This window comes from Sceloporus undulatus, chromosome 6, assembly GCF_019175285.1.
Source record: "Sceloporus undulatus isolate JIND9_A2432 ecotype Alabama chromosome 6, SceUnd_v1.1, whole genome shotgun sequence".
In the NCBI taxonomy this organism is placed as follows: Eukaryota; Metazoa; Chordata; class Lepidosauria; order Squamata; family Phrynosomatidae; genus Sceloporus; species Sceloporus undulatus.
In genome coordinates this window covers 99,514,992-99,540,743 of record NC_056527.1, presented here as the reverse complement: position 1 = coordinate 99,540,743, position 25,752 = coordinate 99,514,992, and the positions used below count along the sequence as shown (strand labels likewise).

At 40.1% G+C, this 25,752-nt stretch overlaps 1 protein-coding gene across 1 annotated transcript; it reads right to left on the bottom strand.

Annotated features, from left to right (window-relative positions):
- Positions 1–367: 367 nt before the first annotated feature.
- LOC121933666 (fibronectin-like) lies at positions 368–24,307 on the bottom strand. Its single transcript, XM_042473650.1, has 9 exons — positions 23,546–24,307; positions 21,771–21,935; positions 20,532–20,693; positions 19,038–19,184; positions 16,447–16,611; positions 15,120–15,272; positions 8,903–9,049; positions 7,309–7,473; positions 368–2,485 (listed from the first exon to the last, which is right to left on the bottom strand). Exons 1-9 carry the CDS (start codon positions 23,718–23,720, stop codon positions 2,400–2,402), a joined length of 1,365 nt encoding a protein of 454 aa, XP_042329584.1. The 5' UTR covers positions 23,721–24,307; the 3' UTR covers positions 368–2,399.
- Positions 24,308–25,752: the final 1,445 nt, after the last annotated feature.

Here is a 25,752-nt window from a genome sequence, read left to right as displayed (position 1 = left end):
TAAGCATCCAGTGAAATGTGTGTGGTCTTTCAGGACCTGTTTTTACACAGTTGGGGCTGGAGTGTCAGCTGTATCAGGTCTGAACATTGTGATGCATGCCTTAGTCACAGTAGACTGATTGCTTAGTTACACCTAAACTGAATTACTGTATTATTTCCATACTATTATTTAACATTTAATTCAATTTTCAAAACAATGGCTATCATCCTATTATTATTATTATTATTATTAAGCTTTATTTATGTAGAGCTGTAAATTTACACAATGCTGTACATACAATCAGTGATAATAGATAAAATAAAATAAGCCTGCCTGTGGCATACATTCTATGAAAATAATTAAATATAATACATATTAATACATGTTAACATTCAAACAATAAAATGTAGCAGACACCAAATTAAAATAACATTAGATAATCATGTAATGTCTTGGAACGCTTCCCTTGACAATATTGTCTTTAACTTAGTTTTGAAGCTGGTTAAAAATGTAATGACCCATGTTCATGTGGGAATGAGATTACAGGAGTGAGGGGCAGCAAGTAAAAAGGGACAGATCCAGGATGGGACAGTGAAAACCCTAGGCTGGGACAGCCTGTATATGGAAAGGGGGGGGGGGGGCAATGGAGGGATGACAATAAAGGAGAAATGTGATCGAAGCAGTGAGCAAACATGATAATGTGCACAGCTGAATGCTGGACAGAAATTAAAGGATGGAGGTGAGAAAGAGGAAGCCCTGCCAAAAGTGAGTTTTGATGGTATATGTCCAACTTGGTGACCCCCTTTTTGGATCACTGCAAATCAAATTCTCTTTTGGCTCTGCAATGACCTCATTTTCAGTGTAGCAGCTCCACACTCAAGATGATCAATTCTGTTTCAATGGAGAGCAGAAATTGGAGAGAGCAGAGACACATTCAACTATTTTTCTTTAGCTGGATAGACAAGAATAATGTCATCCTCAGGAACATTCCAAATTAAAGAGGAAAGCATTTTCTGTGTGCTACAAGCACTGGTGTTTTGAAAGAGTTGATTGAAGAACACAATAATCATTAAGAAGTTCTTTGTGTCAATATTTTGGCCTAAACCTATTGATAGTTCCAACTAGAGTAAACCCATAGACTCATTTGGATTTACATAAATTTTGACTCACCATTCATTCATTAATTCAATGGGTCTATTCTAATTGGAACTAGGCAATAGATTCAGAAGACTGTGTATGTGTGTATATGGGCATATGCGTGCATCTATACATATATGCAATTTATGTCTGAGCAAAACTTCCTTTGACATTCTTAACTATTCAGAGGGAATTAAGCATGATCCATGTGGCTTGAAACTTCTTTCTATTGTCCCTATATCAGGACTGGGTAACATGTGGTCCATGGAACACCTTTCTTGCTTTGCAACTCTACCAGAATGGATAGATTTAATCCTTACCCACATACACATTGAACTTCCTCTCCAAAACAAATAGCAATCACCAGCACCACCCCATTCACCAATGGCAGCCAGTGGCTTCCATGGCAATGAGGTTGTGATTCTGGTCCAGGTTTTAGTCTGAACTTTAAAATAGTTCTTCAACCTGCTGAACCTATTGGACAGACAGAGTTCAACACATTGGATAGGTCCTTGAAAGACCAAAAATAACTGGGCCATATTCACCACACCATTTACATGGATGCTGTCAGCTGCCAGTACGATTGGAACCAATAAGCATAGAGAGAATATCTTAGACCATTTAGCTGGTCCTTTTTTGTTTGTTTGTTTGTTTGTTTTTATTTTGACTTTTTTATTTCCTGGGTTTGGTGAGGTTCTTGAGGTTACATCATTGAATTCTCAAATCCAAGCTGCTCAGGATTGTAAAGTGATCGCTTCTTTCCAAAATGGCTATTTTCTTGAGTGGTTTGAGCCCTTTTGTTGTGAATGCTGAGACCAGGAAGTGAAGGGAGATCACATCAAACTATATTACATAACCCAGTACATAATCCAGTTATGGCTGTACAGTAAGATTCAACTATCCATGGTTTGGAAATATTCTTTTTTAATTCCAAAATGTTAATTTTCCCATTTTATATAAAGTTAACCATTTTACTACATCAGTGTATATGTACAAGGGGTCCTGGAAACAAAGACCAGTGGATGCTAAGGACCCACTTTAATTCTAAGCATGCTCACATGGAAGTAAATTCCTTTCAATGTAAAAGAAATTATTTTAACTGCATTTTTAAACCTGCAGCCAAAGGCAACGATACTTATGATGGCTCCTTTTCTTTATTGAGTTACAATCTGTGAAACAATGAGGGGAAAAACCCAAAACAAAATTGCAAAAATAAATATTCCAAAAGTATATTAGGAAGGGGCTTCGGGAGCATGACACAAGATGTTACATGGTGTTTGTCCTTATTTAGGCCTTTTTTCTGGATGATTGTTAGATTTTTCTTCATCTACAACTTCCATCCTGTTTGAAGCTGTGAGCCAATGAGGTTCTGCAGTGGGGAGAAAATAACAATATTGTAAATGTTTGAGTTCTGGTGCCTGTTTAGCGAGCAAAAAACTCTTCCAGAGGATATAACAGAATGTAAGAGAACATGGTTTGTGGGGAAGCAAAGGCACAGTTTCAGTTTCTCACCAAGGATTCTGGGTCAATAAGGGAAGAATTAGCAAAAACAGTTAGGATTTAGATGTGTTAAATAAATATTATTTAACCGTATATTGTATTCTTATGTTTCTTGGGATATTATATAGTGCTATTGGTTGAGTTCAGACATATGGCATCTCTGGTGGCAGCAGTGCTTCAAAACTGGAGGTATCCAGTGGTCGGACTACAAGAAAGGGTCTCACACAGGAACCCACAAGGGCATCTAGAAAGTCTCCATAGGTGGTGCTGAAAGCAATGGAGCAAGTGGAGGTCCCCACATTTGGTGCCATATGGGTGGCGTAAGGAGATGTCCGCACAGGGGCAACATCCCTTTTAAGCTGAGGAGAGGCCTTTTTTTGCAACAGAAGGTGAGCTAGAGATCACTTCCTGTTCACTACTATTATTTTTTAAGAGCCTCTCCTAGGTCAAAGATGCTTGGAAGGGGCTCAAAACATGACAAAAATACCCCACACCCCTAGAAGCTATTTGGAGACACTTTTTTAAAAAAATAAAAAATTAACACCCAGGGGGGCTTGGGGCCACAAAAATAGCCCGGGGTACTGGACATAGCCCATGGGGCACACTTCACCCACCTGCATTTGGTTTGAAGGTACACTCTGAAGATCTGTTCAGCCCAAATTCAGTTTAACGGTTTTAGAAAAGGGCAAAACAGCAGAAGAAGGGACTTGAAGGTGTCCATCAACACTGAGCAACTAGAGAGCAGACTGAGTAGTACCATGGATCACTGGGGCATAGTTGTCTTTATTATTCTGTGATATAATGTATTTCTATTTATAAGTATAGCCAAGTGAGGGCATGTGAGTGTGTGTGTGCATGATTAGAAGATGCAAATTTAAAGAAAAATGTGTATCCTCTTTCATTTCAGTCTGGGGTTTGGCATTTCTTCTTTTCTTGCTATGCATAAGTGGTCATTCTATCCACCATTTTCACCCCTGTGAATCCATATGAATGGGATGGCTAATGGAAGAACAAAAGTTTAGCTGGAACCAGCCTAGGATGCTGGAACCACTCTGAGCTTTTCAGTAACACACTGCTATGTTCATACCTGAAAGATAACAGAAAGTCCTTTCCTAATCTGCATCGTGGCTTGGCTTCTCAGTAAATACTAAAAGAACAAGGAGAAGAACAATACATTAGAAGAAGAAAATCTCCAAAGGGAGAGAGTTCTATAGTTACAAGGAAATGTCTGTCTTTGTCATCTTGATGTGCCATCCCGGATGGAATAAGCAAACATATGTTCTCAGTCAATGGCTCGCAATGAAACACAAAAGACAAAACCACCTTTTATCTATCTAAGGCTCGAGTCAATTAGGGCTTTAGACCTCATTCTTCTGGAAAGTATAAAACAACCAGTGTGCTACAGTGGTTTAAGCAATACACTACAGCTCTGGAGATCAGGATTCAATTCCCTGCTCATCAGTGGAAACCCACAGAGTGACTTTGGGCAAGTCACACATTCCTGGCCCCAGAAAACCCTGTGATAGGTTAGCCATAAGGTTGCCATAAATCAGAATTGATTTGGAGAAATGCAGCCGCAGCAGCATCCACAACAACATACAACATTCAACCCATCACTGAATGCAGCACACCACCCATCTGCTATGTACTGGCACATAGTTGACAAACCCTTTTAAATCCTCTCATTTCCAGAGAAGCACTTAAAACCAGAGGCTTATTAAGCCTCACCTCATATGCTTTGCTTCAATATGTCCAAGGCTGTAAATATTAGATCCTATCACAGTTAGGACTGATAAGAAGGGGGGAAGCTGGTACAAATTACCAAGGACTAGTAGCTTGACTATGTCCCCTGACAATCTTGCATGCATTTTTGACTTTTTGTAGCTCACAAATCCCATATTTTTGATCCAGTGAGAGAGGAAGAACAGGCACCAGCCATGCTCACAACACTCTGACCCACAAGTATTTAGTACACAAAAAAATGACCTCAAATTACTTTTGGGGGTCCATCTGTTCCAAGTGTAACTAGCATCCACTCTTCCTGCTCTAAACTCTACAGGCCCAGGCAAATGAAATAAATAACATGTGAGGCAGGCCCCTAATCTCATGAGAGATCTAGGCACCTACAAGATTATTAATCTTGTGTGAGTATTCCCACACTCTCTTTACTCATGAGGCTTTTCTCTCATGAGATTTGGTTTATGTAGACTCTGTGTGTGTGTGTGTGTGTGTGTGTGTGTGTGTGTGTTTATATATGTTCAGCTGACCTGGCATCGTCCAAACAAGAAGATGCCAGAACAGAGGGGGGTGGACCTTTTGGCCCATGCAGACAAGGCCACAGCTAGCCATTTGGACAATTTTTGATTTGGGGATATTTCAGTTTTCAGAATTCTAGATAAGGGATACTCAACCTGTATTGCTGTTTGAAAAGCCTAGCAAATCTAACTGGAGGGCCCCAAATTTTTTTGATCAAGGTGTGAAGGTCTTCTCAACACCCTTGTACATAATACAGGTCTCTTGTGCAAAAAGGTTATAAATTTACTCTTTCATTTGACTTTCTGATACTGTATGTCAAATCCAGCAACAATAAGGTGAAAATCACAGGTAAGTCCCGATGCACCAATGCGGAAATGTTATGTTCAAAGCCTATAAACAAAAGGACTGGATTTTCTCCCAGTGACTTCAACTCCAAATTTGTCCTGTCTTGTAATTAGGTGATGAAGACCTATGATTATACCATTTTATCACTTCTACTAATTGTATAAAACTATTTCAGTTTTTTCAAGCTGCATGCTGTTTTAGCTAGTCCCAAAGAATAAGAACTGTAAAATTGTGTTGTATGTTGCAGGCTTGGTTTGAGTGTGCAAAGCTTCTGAAATATAATTCTTTGTTATCAACAAAAGGCACAATATATGTTAACTTTCTTTTCACTTGTTAGCTTCTGCAAGCACTCTGGTTGCTTTCCATTGGCTCTAGCATTTTTGCATAAATATTCAATTCCATTTGCAAAGAAACTTATTTGACATAATTCTGCATATGAATCTACAATCTGAAACTTCTAGTCTTTTGGTAAATATTCTGAGCTGAGATTATCTCAAACTGGAAAGCTTTAACAAGTGTGGATGGAGGAAGAAGGTATGTGTGAGAGAGGAAGGGAGGGAAGGGGTGAATGAGAGAGGGAAAATACTGACAAGAACCGCATAAGTTAACTCATTGTGATGTTGTTGTTGTTGTGTGTGCCTTCAAGTGTTTTCTGACCTGTGGCGACATAATGTTAACCTGACATGGGCTTTCTTGGCAAAATTTGTTCAGCAGATGTTTGACTTTTTTTTTCTCTGAGGCTTAGAAGATGTGACTTGCCCAAAGTCACCCAGTGGATTTCCATATCCAAGCAGGGTTTGAACCTGAGTTTACACAGTCATAATCCAATATTCAAACCACTATACCACATTGGCTTTACATGTTTATTAAAAATTATATCCAGTTGTATATTAGAGAAAGGGCATTCAAAGTCAAACCACTATTGTGAATTGTGATGAACAAACACAATATCATTATCTGTCCACCCTCTCAGGTTTTCATGTTCCTGTCAAGCTTGGCAGCAGTCAATAAAAGAGTTGCAAACAGTGTATGGAATGGATTTAGACTATGACTGTGGAGACCAGAGTACAGATCTGTGCTCAGACATAGAAACCAACTGGGTGACCTTGGTCAAGTCATACTCTTTCAGACTGAGAGGGGTGGCAAAGGCAAACCCCTGTGAACAAATCTTCCCAAGGAAAACATGTGACGGGTTCACCTTAAGATCACCATGAATTGAAAATGACTTGAAGGTATGCAACAACAAATACTATTTCTGTTGTAATGCACAATATTGTGGACTGGCTTGATCTGGAATAGCCAATTAAGACATTTTAGGTTGGGTAGGAAATATTTGAAACTGGTAGAGATGAAAGCGTCAGAGCCATTGGGATGAATCAATGTAGTTTCCTGCATTTTTGGGCTCTCCATAGGAATGTGACTATGAAAACTGTTAAGGTAGTTGAAGAGTATGTGACTGGTGGAGAGCATGGTGGATGGGAGATGTATCTGGCTGGGTCCACTTAGCTAGACATAGAATGATTGCAGTATCTGCTGAGATCTTTTAGACGATTCCACAGATCTCAGTGAAAGATGCCAGCATAGTCAGGCACTTCTCTGACCGCCCCTCCCTCCCCCAACACACACACACCACCCACCCTTCAAGGGATGGCCATTCAGGGGTTCTATCAGAACAAAACCAGGAATCTTGGGGTGGTGAGCAGGAAGCCATAGTGCACTCCTACCTGCAGAACTCTTATTCTACCCCAGACAATGTAGGATCTCAGCCTACATGTAATCTGATCCATTTTCATAGGAAATGGTTCATATATAGGATGCACATGTGTTGGATCCTGTGTAAATGAAGGGAAGCTGAGTCCATCAGTATTTGGAGGGCCACAAATAACCCATCCTGTCTTACAGGCACATGTTCGTGAAACCCTAAGAAAGTGCTGAATGTTATTTTAAGGGCTCTCCCTCCTTTCTACAGTTACAGCTCATTTTTAGCCCAAGATGTACCATGTGCTCCATGCTGCTTAAATTTACATGACTCCTAGTTGAGTTGTATGAAGGCCTGTGAACCAAGAAGCTGAGAGCCATGAGCAAACTTACTAGTATCAGCACAATAGCTCCACTTTTTGTCTTTGTCATAGTTGCTTGTTGTAGCACACCAGAACATCCTGGGTTTCACATGCTCATCTGTGCAGGTATAGAATTTCCGTGCCTTGTAAACAAAGGGAAATGCACAGGGTTGTCCGTCAGTATTCCCACCATGTTCTGTTTAGAGAAAAGAGGAACAGAATAGGTATTTGTTATTACCATAATCCAATATAAATACATTTAAGCAATCATGCATTGAATGGTTGTAAGCTGAAGATGGAGAATACCATTTTGGAAGGGAATGGATTTCCTATCACATAACCATCACAGGCCCAATGACAGCAGAGTCCACCCAAAAGTTACATACAATCCAACTGTCCCAATTTGGCAGAGACATGGGTTTCATGGTCAAGCAGGATTCGAACCCTAGTGTCCAGAGACACAGTCCAACACTCAAACCATTACGCCACATTGGCTCCCTTATAAAGGCCCATAAACATAGTTACATTTTGGCACAGAAAGATCAGGGTCCAATTCACCATTCAACCCTTTGAGTATTTTCCAGCCTCCTTGGCAATCTCTCAGCTCTAGTGAAACTCAAATATTTCAGAGTTTTCTCATGGTGTCATTTGCATAAAACTCATATCTCTACACATTTTTTAACTCCCAGAAAAGCCAAGCATGGTGTAGTGGTTTGAGTGTTGGGCTACAGCTCTGTAGATCAGGGTCCAATTCCCCATTCAGCCATAGAAATCCACTGGATGACTTTGAGCAAATCACACAATCTCTACCTCAGAAAACTCCATGATAGGTTCACTTTAGGTTCACCATAAGTTGGAAATGATTTGAAGGCACACAACAACAAAGCCAAGCACAAAACAGAATAGGATAGGATGCATGTAATTACATAATTCTATTGTCAATTGTATGTCCCATTTCATGATACCATCACCAGATCAATTTATAGTGTTCTAAAATTTATCTTGTATTTGTGCATTTATGATTACTCTATAAACACTACTATATACCTGATCCTTTCTGGGGTTGTCATATTTAAATTTTTAGAGGAGTAAATTTCGGGGGGGGGGGGGGTGTCTGTGTGTTGTAGTATGGTGAGACATTATTGCCCTTTGACTGAGAATTCTAAATGTCCCTACCTAAATTGCAAATCTGAGAATGCTATAGAATGTGAAGTCGAAGGCTTTTATGGCCGGCATCCATAGTTTTTTGTGGGGTTTTTGGGCTATGTGGGGCCATGTTCTAGAAGAGTTTATTCCTGACGTTTCACCAGAATGTGACTGGCATCTTCAGAGAATGCTTGCCTGGAAAAGAGTTGGGTATATATATACTGTGTGAGCCTGGGAAAGCATGAGTGATTTGCATGTGTATTGTTCTATGCTGATGGCAGGCCTCAGGCTGGGAGGCTAATGCAAAAGAGGATTAGTGTCTGCTATTGAATGTTGCCATGGCAGTTAAAGTGAAATCACAGTGCTGTAACTGTGTAGTGTGAAAGAGCCCCAGATCTTAGCCAGAGGATTTACCTCTGCATAAATATGCAGACATTTCCCTTTTAGAGATAATCCTGTGTTAATTAGTATTCTTTTACCTTTCTCATAGCAACGTTTCCACTTATGGTCTTTGTCATAGGTACTCGTTGTGGCACACCACAGCCAGTCTATTTTAGATCCATCCTTTGTGCACGTAGGGTATGTCTTGTTTTGATAGATAAATGGGAAGACGCAGGCTGAGAAGTCTGAAGAAAAACAAGTCAGAAAAAACAATAACACTGTGATTTTGATGAAACATAACTTTGTACCTTAGTTTGTTAGCCAGTTTTGCACTAGTGTACAAAATGACTAATATGTGAGTGTACAGAAATTATTTCCATTCTAAAAATTAAATATATTTTAAAAATTAGACTTTGAGATTCAGATGTAAAATTATTTACATCCAAACTACAGAAGGATATTCTCTTCTTTCAAAGCTATAGCACACAACTAAACTTTACAGAGTTTCAAGAAAGTACTTTTTGTGGTGAGGGAACTGACTGCCTATTAATTCAATTAGCATACTGGAGATGCAAGACAGCAAATGACATCTATACACAAATAGTGTTAAAAGCAAGTTGAATCAGATATAGACACCAAAAGACCATGTGTTGCTTGTAGTAACTGTAGCATTTGGCACTCAAAAAAAGCAATAGCTGTACTGCAGTTATAAATGGCTATTTTCAGACTAGAGGTGGAAACATTTTTTAAAAAAAATAGGACAAGCAGGGAATCCTTCTTCATGGTCAAGATTTCCTTGAAATTAAAAGTTCTTATAACAGGTGTGAGAGTCGTTCGACCCTCCTGAATTTGTTGGACTGATGCACTTAAAAGCCTGAACCAGCACAACCAGTATAGGAAAATATGGAGAGCTGGCGTCTGGAGAAACAGTATCTGGAGAAACGCACAATTCCCACTCTAGAGATTGAAGCAGATAACAATAGTGTGTCATTAGAGATTTATGTAAGAATGTGTAAGAAGCATTAAGATCTCTGTGAAATGTCAAAAATAAAAAGTAGAAAGGATGGCCCATTCAATTTACCCTACAATCTATTTCATGCATTCTTTCTGTGGTGGTCTACATATTCAATGGAATAACCATATTCTTTCAAATCCCAAAGGGACTGGAATATCCAAAACCTACAAGCCCCTGTCCTGTTTTTTTCCTCCCAGATCAATAAGCTTTCCTATTTTAGGTTCCAGCCAGCAATCCTAAACGCATTTATTAAAAAAGCAATGCCAATTGAACATAATAGGACTGATTCCTATGTAAACATGCATAGGATGGCATTGTATATTTACAAGTACCTACACTAACTACCCAGAAAATCTAAAAGTAATCAAGCAGCGAAGTACCAATTGGAGAAGACAGGCCCTTTTGCAAGATATCCTGGAAGCTGAAGGAAGATCTTACCTAGAAATGCTGCACTGAAAGGCAGCATCACCCAGAGACAAATTAGGAGGTGGGAGATGGACCCCATAGCTGCTAATCACTCCAGAGTCTGAAAAAGCATGTACTTCCTCATGTTGTTCTTTCTGGAACAGGCGCCACACACCCTTCATTAAGGATTGCAACATCCTCTTAGATACTCATACATAATTGTGACAGTCACACCAGCCAAAACAACCTCAGCTACAGGAACAACAAGAGGTATGGACATTCCAGAAAGTTACTGTATCTCTGCTGAGCCAAGGCACAATAACCTCATTCTGGTCTTTTCCTATGAGTTTGTTCTTAAATAGCTTTGTACAGGGTTTTCCCACACACAGTCCTTTTGCAATTACTGGCTCTGACTACTCTGTCAGGTTAGGATTATGATCCATTGCCAAATCCCAGAGGCAATGGCATAGTTGCAAAATTAGAAACGCCTCTACATCATTTTAAATGGATTGCTCCTCCAAACGCCATGTATTCCTGACAAACCTGCTCTGTTCTCCACCCTCCCTCTGCCTCCACCATCCCTGAAAATTATTAGCAACACCAAGAATGTAGCCATGACTCTGAATCTTTCTGGGACACAATTACAGGATTTGCCTTTGGGAAACCTTCTGCACAAAAGTCAATTTCCTACTGACTACCAAGAAGAGGGTGTAATATGACTCTTAGTGCTTCCTTGTGCAGTGAATACCAGGAAAAGAAACAACATGAGATATTTACATATGCTGTTGGAAAAGTTCTGAAAATTAAATAGCAAATTTGAGTAACTGGTAATGGAAGCTAGTCTAAATCCAGCCCATTGACTCTAATCATGTTGATCTGCCCAATTAACAACAGCAGCAACAATACCTGATTTCCATCATTGCTGTTCCCTTTGAGCTGCTCCATACAACTGTTCACATGTAGACATATATATATATATATATATATATATATATATATATATATATATATTCTACCAGGGCTAGCCTGAAGAAGAAGAGCCCTCCCTCCAGTCCATCTGCTTTGGTCCAGGCCTCAGAGGGAGAGAAGAACTACTGGACCCCATCCCCTTCCCCACCACCATTCCCTTCTCCTTTTGTGTTGTGTCTTTTAGATTGTAAGCCTGAGGGTAGGAAACCGTCTAATTAAAAATGATAATTGTAAGCCAGTCTGATAGTCTTTAACGCTGAAGGGCAGGGTATAAATACCATAAATAAATAAATAAATAAATAGGTGTGTGGCAAGATGTAAATCATACAGACAGGTGTCAGGAAGCCCAAAATGGCTTGACTATAGATACCAAGAATGAACAACTCCTAGTGATCCAGGATGCAGATCTAACCTTCCCCAAGGGTATTTCAGAGATGCAGTTACCTCTGCAAATCCCTGTGCTCCCACATCTCCAAGAAAACTACTGCCACATGGCCAAGTGTAAGTGTCTAAGTGGCACAATTAGCCATTTTGTATCAAGTTAGGGGCCCTGACTTTATTTTGACTGTGGGTGGATTTTTTCCAAAATTGGAAATAACCATCTTGTGAGTATATGGAGGTAGAGACACGGTTGGGGAGGTAGAGACATGGTTATAGTGGAGAATGTTGAGCCAAATGCAGCCTTTGGTATTAAAAAAAATTGCCATGAATTGTGTAAAAAGTAAAGGTGAGTGAGGAATCTAGTTTAGGTCAAGATCTGACACATTTGTACATTATTGATCTCATCTTCCCAGACTGATTCTGGAATGGATGCAGATTTTGAGATTTGAACCATGGTCCTACCCAATGCTCATGACACTCTACAACCATAATACAGGGCTTCTTTTTCTCCCCACTTCACAAGCCATTTTCTTGGCACTTGCATATTTCCCAGGGCCTGTACAGGCTATACAACTTCAGGAGATTATTGGCAACACAACTCGTGCACAGGGGAGTGGTGAGAGGACCAAAATCATATGCACTCACACCACGGGATTGCTTGAGAAGTGAAATTGCCATAGACGGGACCTATTGCAAAAAAGCAAGAATCAGAGCCTATTCACGCATTTTGCCCATCAAAAGGTGCACCACAGTAACAAATGGAATTCAGGGCAGCAGCAACATTGACATGATGTCATGTGATTAAGTACCAGCCAAATTTTGTTAAAAATTTCTGTTAAAATTCTACTTTATAGCCTCATGGGGTAAAATCTTAAATATCTGGAATTGTAAAGGAAAGTCCCCATTGGTGCCTAAGAATTAGCAATAAGGGCAACAAGCAAACACCTTTTGGGAAGTCACTTGTAAGCTAATAGGCTTTATTATTCAAAAGACTCTGCAAATAAACCAGTCTGTAGGAAAGCCAAGCTCTCTGTTGAGCTACCAGCATTAAGATCTATCCTCTTGGCTTCCTGTATTATGATCTCATAGAAAGTCATCAACACACTTGTACCCAACAACCCGATTAGCCAACCATGACTATTCATTACTCTTACACATTGTAGGCATACATAATAACCAAGTGATGGGTTTCCCTAGCCAATTTACCCCCTTTTCTCCTGCCTAACCTACCTTTCCAGAACCAAAGTTCTTCTCCCTCTTCTTCACCTCACTTGCTGCCTTCTCACTTCTCAATTCTTCTAGATTCTCATTTAGTATGGGGGGAATGCCTTATAGATTTAAAATGTTAGTTACATACTGATCACTGTGCTTTATATACATATAAACTATGAATAATCATGCTAAATGGTTTTGCTACTAGAGTGTCAACCCTGAATATGGTGAAGCACCCTTTTTCACTGAGTATGAAAGTGTGAGTGTGAAAGAAATTGTGGCTGTTCTTTAGATTACTACAGTAGGACATGGTGTAAACACTGTTTGCTATATATTTCAGAGATGAGGTTGACACACCCAACATGATTATTATTGGAGTAAATGCATAGGAATCCAGGCTTATGATTTGGACCCATAGAGAAAAAGAAACCCTTTTCCTGGAGTACTCTAAATACCCTGGGTAGGGGCAACCCAAGCAATGCAAAGACATTTAATCAACACCATTTGCAAAAGTGGAAATATTTATTGAAGAATCAAGCAGAGAGATTATTGAAGAATCAAACAGAGAAATGGTCAATTGCCCCCTAAAAACAAATCAGTGAAATAACTATCTAATTAAAACAGATGGGTTAAGAGCCAGAATCCTAAGAATAATTTGATGAAGCAACTCTCTGGTGTGTGTGAGAGAGAGAGTGAGGGACACCTGGGACTCTGAAGAGCGGGACCAGCCTGGTCCGGATTCATCCCCAGCAACTCAAAGTCAAAAGATTACACATACACTGGCATTTCTGTGAGGGCTGCTCTCTGAGTGACTGGAAATTCCAACTGATTTATTGATAGTCTGGAATAATCTTGTTCATAAAATCAAGTCATGGGGCTGGTGAGAAGGAATCAATGTACATAAACATAACAATCTCATGTTTAGAAGCTACAGATGCCTGGCATGAATTTATTCAGAAACATATATAAGGGCAAGAAAAAGGCCCAATCAGCAAGTTATCAAAGGTGGAATTGCAGACACCCAGTCACACCATTTCATTGCTCTTGGTCACCTGAAAAGAGAGGACAAGCAAGTTGTCGTAATACAGTCTGATTAGAATTAATTTGTTCCTGATTAATTAGTCAAAATGCAGACCCAAGAGAATCTGAAGAGTTCTGCTTCATATTACCAAGGAACAGGCTTCCAGACACTGGAAAGGTGTACCAACTTATAACTTTATATATAGACTCTGTGACTCAGAATTCCTTTCATGACCCATCACTGCCATAACCCATCACTTTTTTGCATTTCAGCACCTCCAGGTCTCACTTTAACTCCATATCAAGACACACACACACACACACTATCAAGTTCTAATATAGAATACTTTCTTTCCAAGTTCAAACTGATCGTTTGAGATCTTCTGAACACTTATATGTCCATACTAAGCAGCTATACACTATTCACATTTGGACCTCATACCTGCAAAAATGAAGAGAGTTATGACAATGCTAATGAAGGTCATAGTTTAGCAACTTCCATGCAGAATGTGACAGAACCCTATTTTGTATTCAACTTGCATTGTTTTATGAATGATCATTGGAAGGTAAAGATGGGCTTAATTTGCAAATCTGAGTGCAGAGGCAAGAATCTCCAAGGAAATCCAATTGTCAGAAGGAAAGTAGTTTGATGCTTAGCAATAAGCACACTCTTCTGAATGTCATGTTTGACCCCATGTATGGCTGAAGGAAAAGTTGCTGAGTTCATGACTAGGAAGTGGGAAGGACTGCAGGAGGGAATCTCAAAACTGGGAAGAAGATTCAGTGTCTCCTACTTTTTTTATTATAATAGAACAAACAAAGATAAGGCACAGGCAAAATATTACTAAGGAGAGATATATGGCAGTGTCTAACAAACATAGCTATATAAATACAAGTCATTATGATTATTCGTCTTCTGCAAGACTCTTTTCCAGATATTTAAATGCTGGTCTGGCCACCTCAGCTGACAAGAATGATTGTCAATGTACTCCAAAAAAGGATGCCACCTCTGTTAAAAAGAAATGCAATAGATTTACCTATCCTGTCTGACAATTGGAAGATGGACAGCTTAAGAATGGATAACTGGTGGCATAGGTTATGGGAGTTTACTAATGGAAAATTGTCAATGTCTCCTACTTGTGTACCTCCTTGGTACTATAAATTACACCTCTGCCACACTTTGCACCTAACCTAATCCAGAGATGGAGAATCTATGATCTTCCTGCTCTGTTTCTGTGCCAAAACCAACTCAGTTCTACACCTGATACTTCATGTTTTTCTTTGTTCCTTCTGTCTCCAGTTTTTCATACCTCAGCGATTGCAGTATATCCATTTGCGGCCTACATTGTAGTCACTGGTAAGAGAGCACCAGAGTTTCCCACTGGATTCTCCATCTGTTGTGCAAGATGAGTAAGATTTTCCATTGTAGGTAAAAGGGAAGATGCATGGTTGATTTGGACCTAGCCCTGGAAGAGGCAGTGAAAAGAGTGAGAGAGAGACTGAGAGGCAGACCTTTGAAACAATTCTTATGACAACTCTCCTAGAAGATGCTTTTGGCATTCAGGGCGATATGAGAATGCATTCTCTGCTTTCTGGTCATTTGAGAGATAAAAGATGTTGAAACTGGAAAAGAAAGTTATGGATGTGGGATGACTCAGTGTACAGAGTCTTCCCCCCCCCCCTGCTATTCAAACTGAGAAAGGTAAGCCGGGTTTTTAGCTGTGCAAAAAACTCCCTAGAATCAATTTGGTAGCCAAAAGCCAATAAATAAAACCTTTATTTGGGTCTATTCCAACTCAGGTCATGTCAGTATGGAGGGAAAAGGTTCCTACCTCACTCTCACACTGGCCTGCTTAGATGACACCCAGGTCCAATCTGCACTACAGAACAATTCTCCAGAGTAAAAACAAAAGTCCCCATTTTCTCAGGGTGACCAGATGTCCTCTTTTTTCAGAACATGTCCTACATTTCAGCCTTCAGTCTGGGTGGAATTTCAAACTGTCCTCCATTTTGAGTGTGACTAATAAGTGTGAATTTACATTTATATTAGTGTTTGTAGCTTTTATTTGATCATGTCTTCCATTTTTCTTGAATGCCCTACATTTTGTCGAGCCTTGTCCTCCTTTGTGTTTAGGGCATCTGGTCAACTTGCATTTGCTCCAAATCAGGGTGGAAACTCCAGAAAAATCCCTGAGTGTGTGGACTGGGTGGGGACGGGGGAGAAGCATCAGTTGGTGGGAGAGCCACTGCCCTCTTTCCCCAGAATGTCCAACTCTTCACTACAAAACTCACACTTTCAAATTTGCATTGTTCCTCTAGCACTATTCCTTTTGCAATGTGCAAATTGATCACATAAGCATACATTGAAACAATACCATTAGTACATTCCATTGATGCTCAGTAGGATGGTCACTGCCCCCAAGAACTGTGGGAAAAGAACAGGAAGGGTTTCCTGGGAAGGCAGTAGACAATGCTGCCAGTATCAGTCCATTGTGGATACCAATTGTGCACACAGCTCATCCTCCTCACATATCTGGGAGCCCCGATGGTAAGCTGGGTTTTCCCATCAGTATGGACATAGCCTCTGTCTCTACTCTCTAGCTTGCAGTAGCCGTTCCCCTATGCTCCCAGGTATCTTACTTGCATCAGCACAGTAGCTCCACATCTTGTCCTTGTCATAGTTGCCTGTTGTGCTACACCAAAATCTTCCATGAGAACTATTTTCATTAGTGCAGGTATTGAAGGTTTTCCCTTGATAGATGAAAGGAAAGACACAAGTCTGGCCTTTTGAGCTCCCTTCATACTCTGTAGGTGTGAAGAACAAAAAAAAAAAAAGTGAGGTGAGACATTAGCTGATGGAGACATTCTGTCCTCAAGAAATGGGTAGATAGATAGTCTGAGAGATGATCATGCAGAGCCTGGAAAACTTGTGTACTTGGACTACTACTGCTTGAGACTAGACTGACTTTCTTTGGTGTCCTTTTGTCAGCTGGTAAAGATTTTTTTTTGTTTCTACAGGCTTTTGAGAATTAAGGGGCAATAGAGGACTGAGGACTGAGCTAGGACTGAGCATTCTTATGCCCCTAGTTCTGCCACCCGGCCACCATTATGTCACGCATCCCTCCACACGGCTCACACCATGAAGACGTCCATGCAGTGCAGCACCCAAACAGCACTATGCACAAGGGGTGTCATCATGGCATGCAAGTGTGTTTATGGTGCGCCTGCTGGGACACAAAGAGAACTCACCCAGAAGCGGGGGGGTTTTGCTCCCTCCAGAGGCCTTGGCGTGTGGTTGTCGCGGCCTCCTTCGGGACAAAATACCACCCATCTGTACAGCCCCTGACTCATTATGGTGAGAGGGCTTTTAATAATTGCATTGTACTCTTTATTTTCATTTTCATTTTTAATGAATGTTTTTAATTGCTTTAAATGCTGTTGGTACTTTAATTAGTTTGCCTTTGTTTTATTGATGACAGCTCTTAATTGGAGCTGTTGTATCTTTTGTGAGCTGCTTTGAGTCCCAAATAAAATAATAGTAACAGCCATTCAGATTCACAGAAATGAAAGCTGGTGCTCACACCTTCAAGTTGTCCTGATAACACCTAATCAGAGACAAAGATGCTGTTACACCATTTTTCTGCAATTAATTCTTCTTATCAGTGGTGTTGCCATACTGGATGTCACCCGGTGCAGGGGCGGGGTTTCCAGGGGTGGGGCTTCCAGGGCAGTGCTTCCAGGAACACGCACACTCCCTCTCCCTGTGCCAGCCTGTCCTTTTCCTGATGAGGAAAAGAATCAGATGGCATGTGGGGGGTGGAGCACATGCGAGGAAGATGCATGGGGCAGAGTGTAGGGGACGGAGAGTGCACAGGTGACATAGTGGCATGCACGGGGATGACGCATGGGGAATGGTGAGGGAGAGCTGACAGGGTGTTACCTTCCTTCTGGGATGTCACCTGATGCAGGCCACACCACTACAGCCTGCTAGTGATGACACTGCTTCATGCACATCTGTTCAAGTAGGCAGCAAGTTCAAAATCCTGCTCAAGTAGGTAACAAATAAATAACAATGGAGATTAGTGCATTGGCTTTAAAGCATCTTATCCCCGATGGGATAAAGACACATTTAATTTTCAAAACGGGTATTACCGCAATGAGCCGTGGCTGGGTGAATTCAACCCACATACAACCCAGATGCCAGCCAGGTTTATCCTGCAGCTTTTCAATAATGTTTTTTTCCCATTTTTGAAAATCACAGGATAAGCCCGGCTGGGATCTGGGTTGGATACAGGTTGCATTTACCCAGCCATGGTTGAATGTTATAACACCTGTTTTGAAAATTAAATGTGCCTTTATCCCATCAGGAATAAGGCGCTTTAAAGCCAATGCACTAATCTCCTAAATTAGATTGACTGCTCTGATCTATTTGGAATTCCGAATGCGTGATCCTTGTTTCATTTGACACATATACTCCAAAGCCCCTTTTAAATATTTAGCCTTTTGGATGTGTTAATTTAAAAGTGTATTTATTACTCAGTTTTCTCCATATGAAGGACAGAGTGGCAAAACTGCATCCAGTGTTGTTGTTGGTGATTAGGACTTTAACAGGGCTACTGTTAAACTCTGTGCTTCTGGACACTGGAAAAGAAAACTGAGCTAGGCCTCTAGAGTTAGGCCTGAAAAGGGGAATCCTTGACTATAGATCAGTGATGGTGAACTTTTTGGAGGCCGAGTGCCCAAACTGCAACCCAAAACTCACTTATTTACTGCAAAGTGCCATGTCCCTCTGGCTTTCTAGTAACAAACTCCGGCAAACTCTGTGCTGGGATGATGGCACATGTGCCCACAGAGAGAGCTCTGAGTGCCACCTCTGGCACACATGCCATAGGTTCGCCATAACTGCTATAGATCCAAGCAGTCAGACAGACAAATGTGTCAGAAGATTCATTGCTGTTTGAAGTTTACCAGTAAACTGGCTGTACAACAAATATCCATATATGCTTTTTCCATCAATTCTTTGACCTGAACAAGCCATTATAAGTGGTAACAGTTCTTGACATTGAACATCTCACATTAATGATGCAATAAAAGACTATGGACATTTTACTAAACAGAATGTTAGTGCTAATCTTGCAGCAGAAGTACAGCAGTGTCAAGGAAACCTGTGTACTTTACAAAAGAACCTCGTGACTACACAGAAAATATCTGAGCACATTCAGATATCTTACCTTGTAGGGAACATACTTTCCATTTACTGTCTCTGCCATAGTTAACAGTGGTGGCACACCATAGTTGGCCATCATCAGACCCTTCCTTGGTGCATGCAGAGTAGGATTTCCCATTGAAAATAAAGGGGAATGTGCAGGGATGTGGTTCTGAAAAAGAAACGAAAGATATAAGAAGAAAGAATTAAAAACAACTGAACTCAGAGGGATTGGTGGTAGTACCATACTTGTAGTGGAGGTGACAGGAGCTCTGTCTGTCTAGTTGATCTAGTGCTGGATAAATTTCAGTCATTGAGGCTTGAAGCAACATACCTTCCAATTGCCCCAATTTGGCATGAGCAGTCTCAATAATCCTCTGCCATCTCACTTTTTAGCTGCTTTTAAAATGTCTCAGTTTCTCTATTAATTCAGCCGGGGGCGGGGGGGATCTAGCCCTTTCCAGTAGGCTCAGGCAAAAGCAAATTGCTACAGACTCTCCTAACTGGTGTGTTCTTCTTCTTTAATAACCTATGCCATTTTGACCACACTCTGATGTTGGTTGGCCACACATATCCTGGTTTTCATTTCTCAAATGTTGGGGGGAGGTATTGAAATGGAGGAAAGTGTATGTTCTGATGGGTTCTACCAATCACTTGTGTGCTCCTTCTTGTCTTTTTAAATCTAATCATTAAGAGCCTTTAATGAGACAATTCACAAGATTGCAACAAATTCCTTTCTGGGGGGGAAATTCTCAGGTGCCAGCTGCTCTTATCTGGCTACTTTTCCAAAATGGCAAGCTCTTGTTTTGTAAAAGCAGCCAGATAAGCATGGCTGGGATGCAGGATGTAGCTGGGTTGTAGTCACCTAGAGGCAGCGGCACCAATTTAAATGTAATAAAATCAGCTAGTAATCTGAAACACAACTGTATCTGGTTGGGGATAAGTCAAAAAAAAATTTGGTAATGCGATAATCTCCTTAGATGGGGATAGGGAAAGAAAAGTAAGTTTAAAGAGAAGAAAAGAGGTTGCTTGGGAATACCAACCAGGGGCGGGGGGAGGAAAAGAGAAGGTGCCTGGCACCAAGTGACTGCTCAATCCTAGCTGGAGACATTTTCTTTTCTTAAAATACAATTGCATTTGGAGGGAAATTCATGGGAACTCTCCTTTAATGTCCAGAGATGCACTAAACACGCTTGGAAGACATAGCAGCAACTGCATAGAGGTGACACCGTGTGATAGGTAATGCCAAAGGCACTAATTTTCTGCTTTGATATTGGTTTAATAGCCTTGTGTGATAGAATTAAGCTGTGTGAAGTAGGAAATTCAATAAAGTTGGACACAGTTGCAATTCCTCTCCCCAACCACTGTAAATGGCATATAAGGGGGGAGAGAGTGGGGAAACTTCAGTGAAAATATAAATAGTCAATAGCTTTGCCACATGTAACCAACATGATATAAAAGCTATGAAGAGGAACCATTAACAAGCCACTATCTAGAAGCATCTTGTGTTTTTCCTTACCTGAGGGACTACAGTATGTCCACCTGGGATCTGCATCATAGTTGCTGGTGAGAGAGCACCAGAGCTTCCCAGCGGATGTCCCAGCAGTTGTACAAGATGAGTAGGACTTTCCCTTGTAAATGAAAGGAAAGGTGCATGGTCCCTGAGAACGTGCAGCTATTCCTGAAGAGATGTCAAGGGGAGAGGAATGGAAAAAGAGACAGGTTTTCTGATTCAGTCATTAACATCCCACATGCAGAAGCCCTGCCCTCTCTCCTCCCCTAAAGCACACTAGAAGATACTACACTAGGGAGAAAAACATGGGATTTCTCTAATACATTGGACCTTAATATCTGCTGGGATTTGGTTTCAGGACCCCTTGTGGATATCAAAATCTGTGGATGCTCAGGTTCCATTATATCCAAAGGAGTACTGAAATGATGCCCTTATATAAAAGGGCAAAAGCAAGGTTTACTTTTTGGGATTGTTTTTAATTTAATTTTTGAAGCCATGAATGGTTGAACCCATAAATGCAGAATCAATGGATATGGAGGGCCAACTGTATATATTGTGGTCAGGAGTGTAAGGCTTGGGCCAAGAAAGAGTGAAAATAATGTATCTATGGTTCACTTCTTTATATTTCCAAGACATGTTACTCCATGTGTGCATCTACGCTGTGGAAGTAATGAAGTTTGATGCAACTTTAGCTTCCATGGCTCCATCCTACAGGATCCTTGGATTTGTAGTTTTGTAAGACACCAGCACTTTTGACAAAGTTGGTGAAAGACCTTGTAAAACTAAAAATCCCAGAATTCCATTGGATGGAGTTACAGCACTTAAAATAGTGTCAAACAACATGCACCCCATCCCAAATGGACATATGAAGGTGATATATACTGGAGGACCAAATAGTTTCTATAATCCAATTCAGGCATTATATAATGCCTAGTTAAAGTTGTCCAGGTTATTATCAAGCCCTACTAACTAATATTCTGGGAACATCAGAGTTTGGAGAAGTGGTCAGTGGGAGTACTGACTAGGGAATCTAGAGAATTTTTCCAAGCTCTGCAGGAAATGAACTAGAGAGTTTACTTGTGTCCTCTGCCACTAAACTACAGCTTTCCATTGCCATCTGAATGGCAACTCTTCCCATACTGCAAGGTCCTCTCACCCAATTTCCTACCAGTCCTCTCACTCTTGCTCTCTACAAAGTTCCACCCCAACCACACATTTTAATTGAGGTTCCCACAGCATTCCTACTGGAATCAGCGCAGTAGCTCCATTGCTTGTCTTTATCATAACTGCCGGTTGTTGCACACCAGAACAACCCTTTCTGTATGCCTTCATTGGTACAGGTGTAAAATGTCCGTCTGTTGTACGTGAAGGGGAAGACACACGCTTTCCCACCAGAATTGCCACCATACTCTAGATACAAAAAGAAACAGAGAACAAACATACTCATCTATACTAAATGATATGTTTCATTTTGTCACAGAGATTTCATTGAAATAAGTTTCCTATGAACCTTTGGCAAGACAATTACTTAATGTTTTGTACACACTGAAGAACTGCATATTACAAGAATTCCATTGGTTTCTTATTATGTTTCTTTATATCCATCAGAGGACAGAAGCACACTCTTTCAGCTTCAGAACAGAGCAACTGCAAACCCCCTCTGAATAAAACATTTATCTAGCTTTTTGTTAGGTTTGACATAAATCCAAAATGACTTGAAGGCACATGACGATTGGAAAGTTAGCATCCCTTTTCAAGGTGGTTTTTAATCAATTTCCCTTACCTGGGATCTCAAACTAGAAATATACGTATTTAGATGTAGTAATGGATCGGAAAGTATTGGGAGGCAAAGGACCAAAACACACTGCAGAAATGATCCAGTTTGAGACCTCTTTAACTGCCCTGGCTCAATGCTAAGAAATTCTGGGAACTGTAGCTTTTGTTGTCATGTTTTTATAAACTTTTTTTTCTAATTTAAAAAAAACATTTACATTCATACATCCATCTTTTCTCTATTTACAGTAACATATACATTTAACCAACATTTCATTTACACTAACACAGAACCCAATTTACTATCATACCTTAAGCATCTGTTTGGTCTTCCGTTATCTCTTTTCTTTCCTTGAGTGTGTAGAAATCTTAAATTTTCTTTGCCCAATTTTTAACCACCTTTTGGATTTCCCTTTACATTTTCCTATGCTTTTTTCTTTTAATTTTATTTGTGTTCTTCTTTCTCATTGCTACCTTGTTCCTCATTCCTTTTCTCCTCTGTTAACTTTTTCCAGTATTCCATTACTCTTTCCCAGGCATCTACTTTTGTCTTATCACATTCTTCTTTTATTCTTCTTGACTTTATATCTACGTCTCTCATATCTTGAAGATTTTTTAACCATTCCTCTATTGTAGGGATTTGTGGATATTTTCATCTTTGTGGGTACAATACTCTTGCCATTGTTACCATATATAACACCAGTTTTGAATATTTTCTTTCTATTTCCTTTTCCAACATGTATGTCATATTTAATAAATTTATTTCTGGTTTCATTTGTTTTATTGCTAAAAGAATCTTCTTCCAAAATAACTTAGCTTTTTTGCAATACCACCAGATGTATAATATGTTCCCTCTTTCTTTTTATACTACCAGTGGCCACAACACCACTGAGGACAATGAGACTTGAACATCTCCAGATTTTGGTATCCGGAATAGATCCCCTGCAGATACCAAGGGTTGTTGTAGAATATTTTTTTTATTTTTTAAAAAAACACATGAATTATGAAGTTGCCCATGGGACATATGGAAAAAATCTAATTATAAAAATACATTTTAAAAGCCCCCAATTAAAACCATGTCCACCCTTTGGTATCTGTATTTGAGATTCTATGAAGGCCAATGCTACATTTGAATGTTTTATTTCTGTTACCTGTTTGTGTCTACTCAGTGTCATTTCTCTGCAGCCTCTGGAGCTTTATGAAGGATACACTAGGCCAGATTGTTTGGGGGGAAATATGCAGCTTACCTTTCAAGGAACAATACTTCCATTGAGGAGACTGATCATAGTTAGCAGTTGTGGCACACCACAGCTTCCCTTTTTCAGTTCCATCAGTGGTACAAGAAGAATAGGATTTCTGCTTATAAATAAATGGAAAGACACAGGGAGGTGGGTCTGCAAAAGAAACAAAGGATATTAGCATAAACACAAGAATCTAAATCATAAACTCAGGGTGTTGGACTGGATGGCCCCTGTGGTCTCTTTTAATTCTATAATTCTATATTCAACGCAACACTGTTGGTAGCCTTTTCTGTTACTGATCATAAAGCTACCCAAAATAAACATTTCCAGATGGGTTTTCAGAGCATGCTTTTGGAGTGCTTGGGGGTTGCAGGGGGGGGGGGGGTGTCAGGGTGGAGGTATCAGGGTTTCCAGTATTGCATTTAGCCCAAGAGATTGCTAATACTGTGTGTCTTCAAGTCATTTGTGACTTATGGCGATCCTAAGACAAGCCTATCTTGGAGTTTTCTTGACAGAATTTGTTCAGGAGTTTGCCCTCGCCTTCCTCTGAGACTGAGCAAATGTGACTTGTCCAAGATCACCTAGTGGTTTTCTATGGCTGAGCCATAGAAAACATTAGAATTGTCTCCAAGTGTCCTAATCCAACACTCAAACCATTATGCCACACTGCTTGCTAGTCCAGAGCTACAATTCATTAAGTATCAATGGTAAAAATGTTGTAGTAAGAAGTCTGTAACATTTTATTTAAATTTGATTTATACAGAGCACCTTTTAAGGGTCATCAGAACATGAACCTACATAAGCAGCACTCAAATTAATATAATTCAGGTGTTGTGGATTACTCCCTTCAAGAGTGGGTAGTGAGTGAGTAGCTGCAGTACAGGCATTTAACCACTTCATCACCAGGGTTCTTGAAGGGGAGTAAACCACAACACCTGAATTGTATCAATTCCACAATATTACTGAGTTCAGTACCAGCCAGGGGCTCCGGATTAACTCAGCCTGGCATCCTTCTAAATGAGTACCCAGCTTGTTGGGGGCAATTAGCTTACACCTTGGTAAGCAATATAGAAATGTACTTGCTATTCTATTAAAAAGAAAAGCTTTGCCATCTTAGCTGTCTATAACTAACTGTCCCACTTCTATCAATTCCACCATCTCATGAAGCAGATGAATTCTCTGAACTCTCATGTAGAAAACCTAGGCCTAAATCCAATTTTTAATTCTGACTTAAGTAGAAGCATTAAATCAATGCCAAAAGTGTTGACTTACCAACTTTCCATTGATTTAATTGTCCTATAGATTTAGACCTGAGTGTGAATTCAGGATGAAAGGTGCTAATGTTAGGCTGAAAGATATTATTTCATTTTACTATTTTTTCCACTTAGTCAATGAATAAGTGACAGACAGATAGATCCTTATTTTAGTTACTATACAATGATATCATAATGAATGTCATAATGTGCTTACTTCCAATGGATAGATTGAATAATGAACACACATAGATTGATCATAGGACTTTATCACATTGGGGAAAAAGACAGGAGTATAGCAGGATGCTCCCATCAATTTTGCATGATTCAGCAAAGATGATCTCACAATGTTGGGCAACATCGCAAATATCCTGGGATTATCCTGTGGATATAGAAGAATTATAGCATCGCTTTTTGTTCACAGGAGAATCCTATGAATAATTCCTCTTTATTCATGGGATAATCATGGGATATTTGTGACGTCATGTGACATCTTATGACCATCTTTGCCAATTTGTGCAATATTGATGGGGGCATCCTGCTATGCTCCCGTTTTTGTCCCCAGAATGATAAAGTTCATAGACTGAAGTTTATAGCATGTGTTAGGAGATTATCACATGGAGAAATACTCCCTATATAAATGCAAGATTGAAAACAATGAAGCAATGAAATATGCATTGTCATAAGGAAATATGATGCTTGTTTTATGTTCCTTCAGCTATATAATCCCTGCAATATCCCCCATAGGTTATTGGCTGGCATCCTACTAAGACATGCAAATGAGTAAAGGGCTGTACATACCCCTTCTTCAGCTAGATTTCGGCTGCAGCAACCTCATGCTCCAGCCCCGATCCAGCCTTCCAAGAGCACAGAAAGGAGCCACAAAAAGCAGCTCCTTTTTGCGCCCTATAAAGGGCTCCATAGCTGCGGTAGCCCAGTTATATGGCGCCCCTTCGGAAC

What these genes read in the sequence shown, in the direction of transcription:
- LOC121933666 (XM_042473650.1), bottom strand. Translation starts at nt 23,720, where the DNA reads ATGCTAATATCCTTTGTTTCTTTTGCAGACCCACCTCCCTGTGTCTTT. An exon ending in GAGCTACTGCGCTGATTCCA is followed by an intron (nt 20,694 to 21,770) that starts GTAGGAATGCTG and finishes ACATCTCTTCAG; the next exon opens with GAATAGCTGCACGTTCTCAG. An exon ending in GACATACTGTAGTCCCTCAG is followed by an intron (nt 19,185 to 20,531) that starts GTAAGGAAAAAC and finishes TTTCTTTTTCAG; the next exon opens with AACCACATCCCTGCACATTC.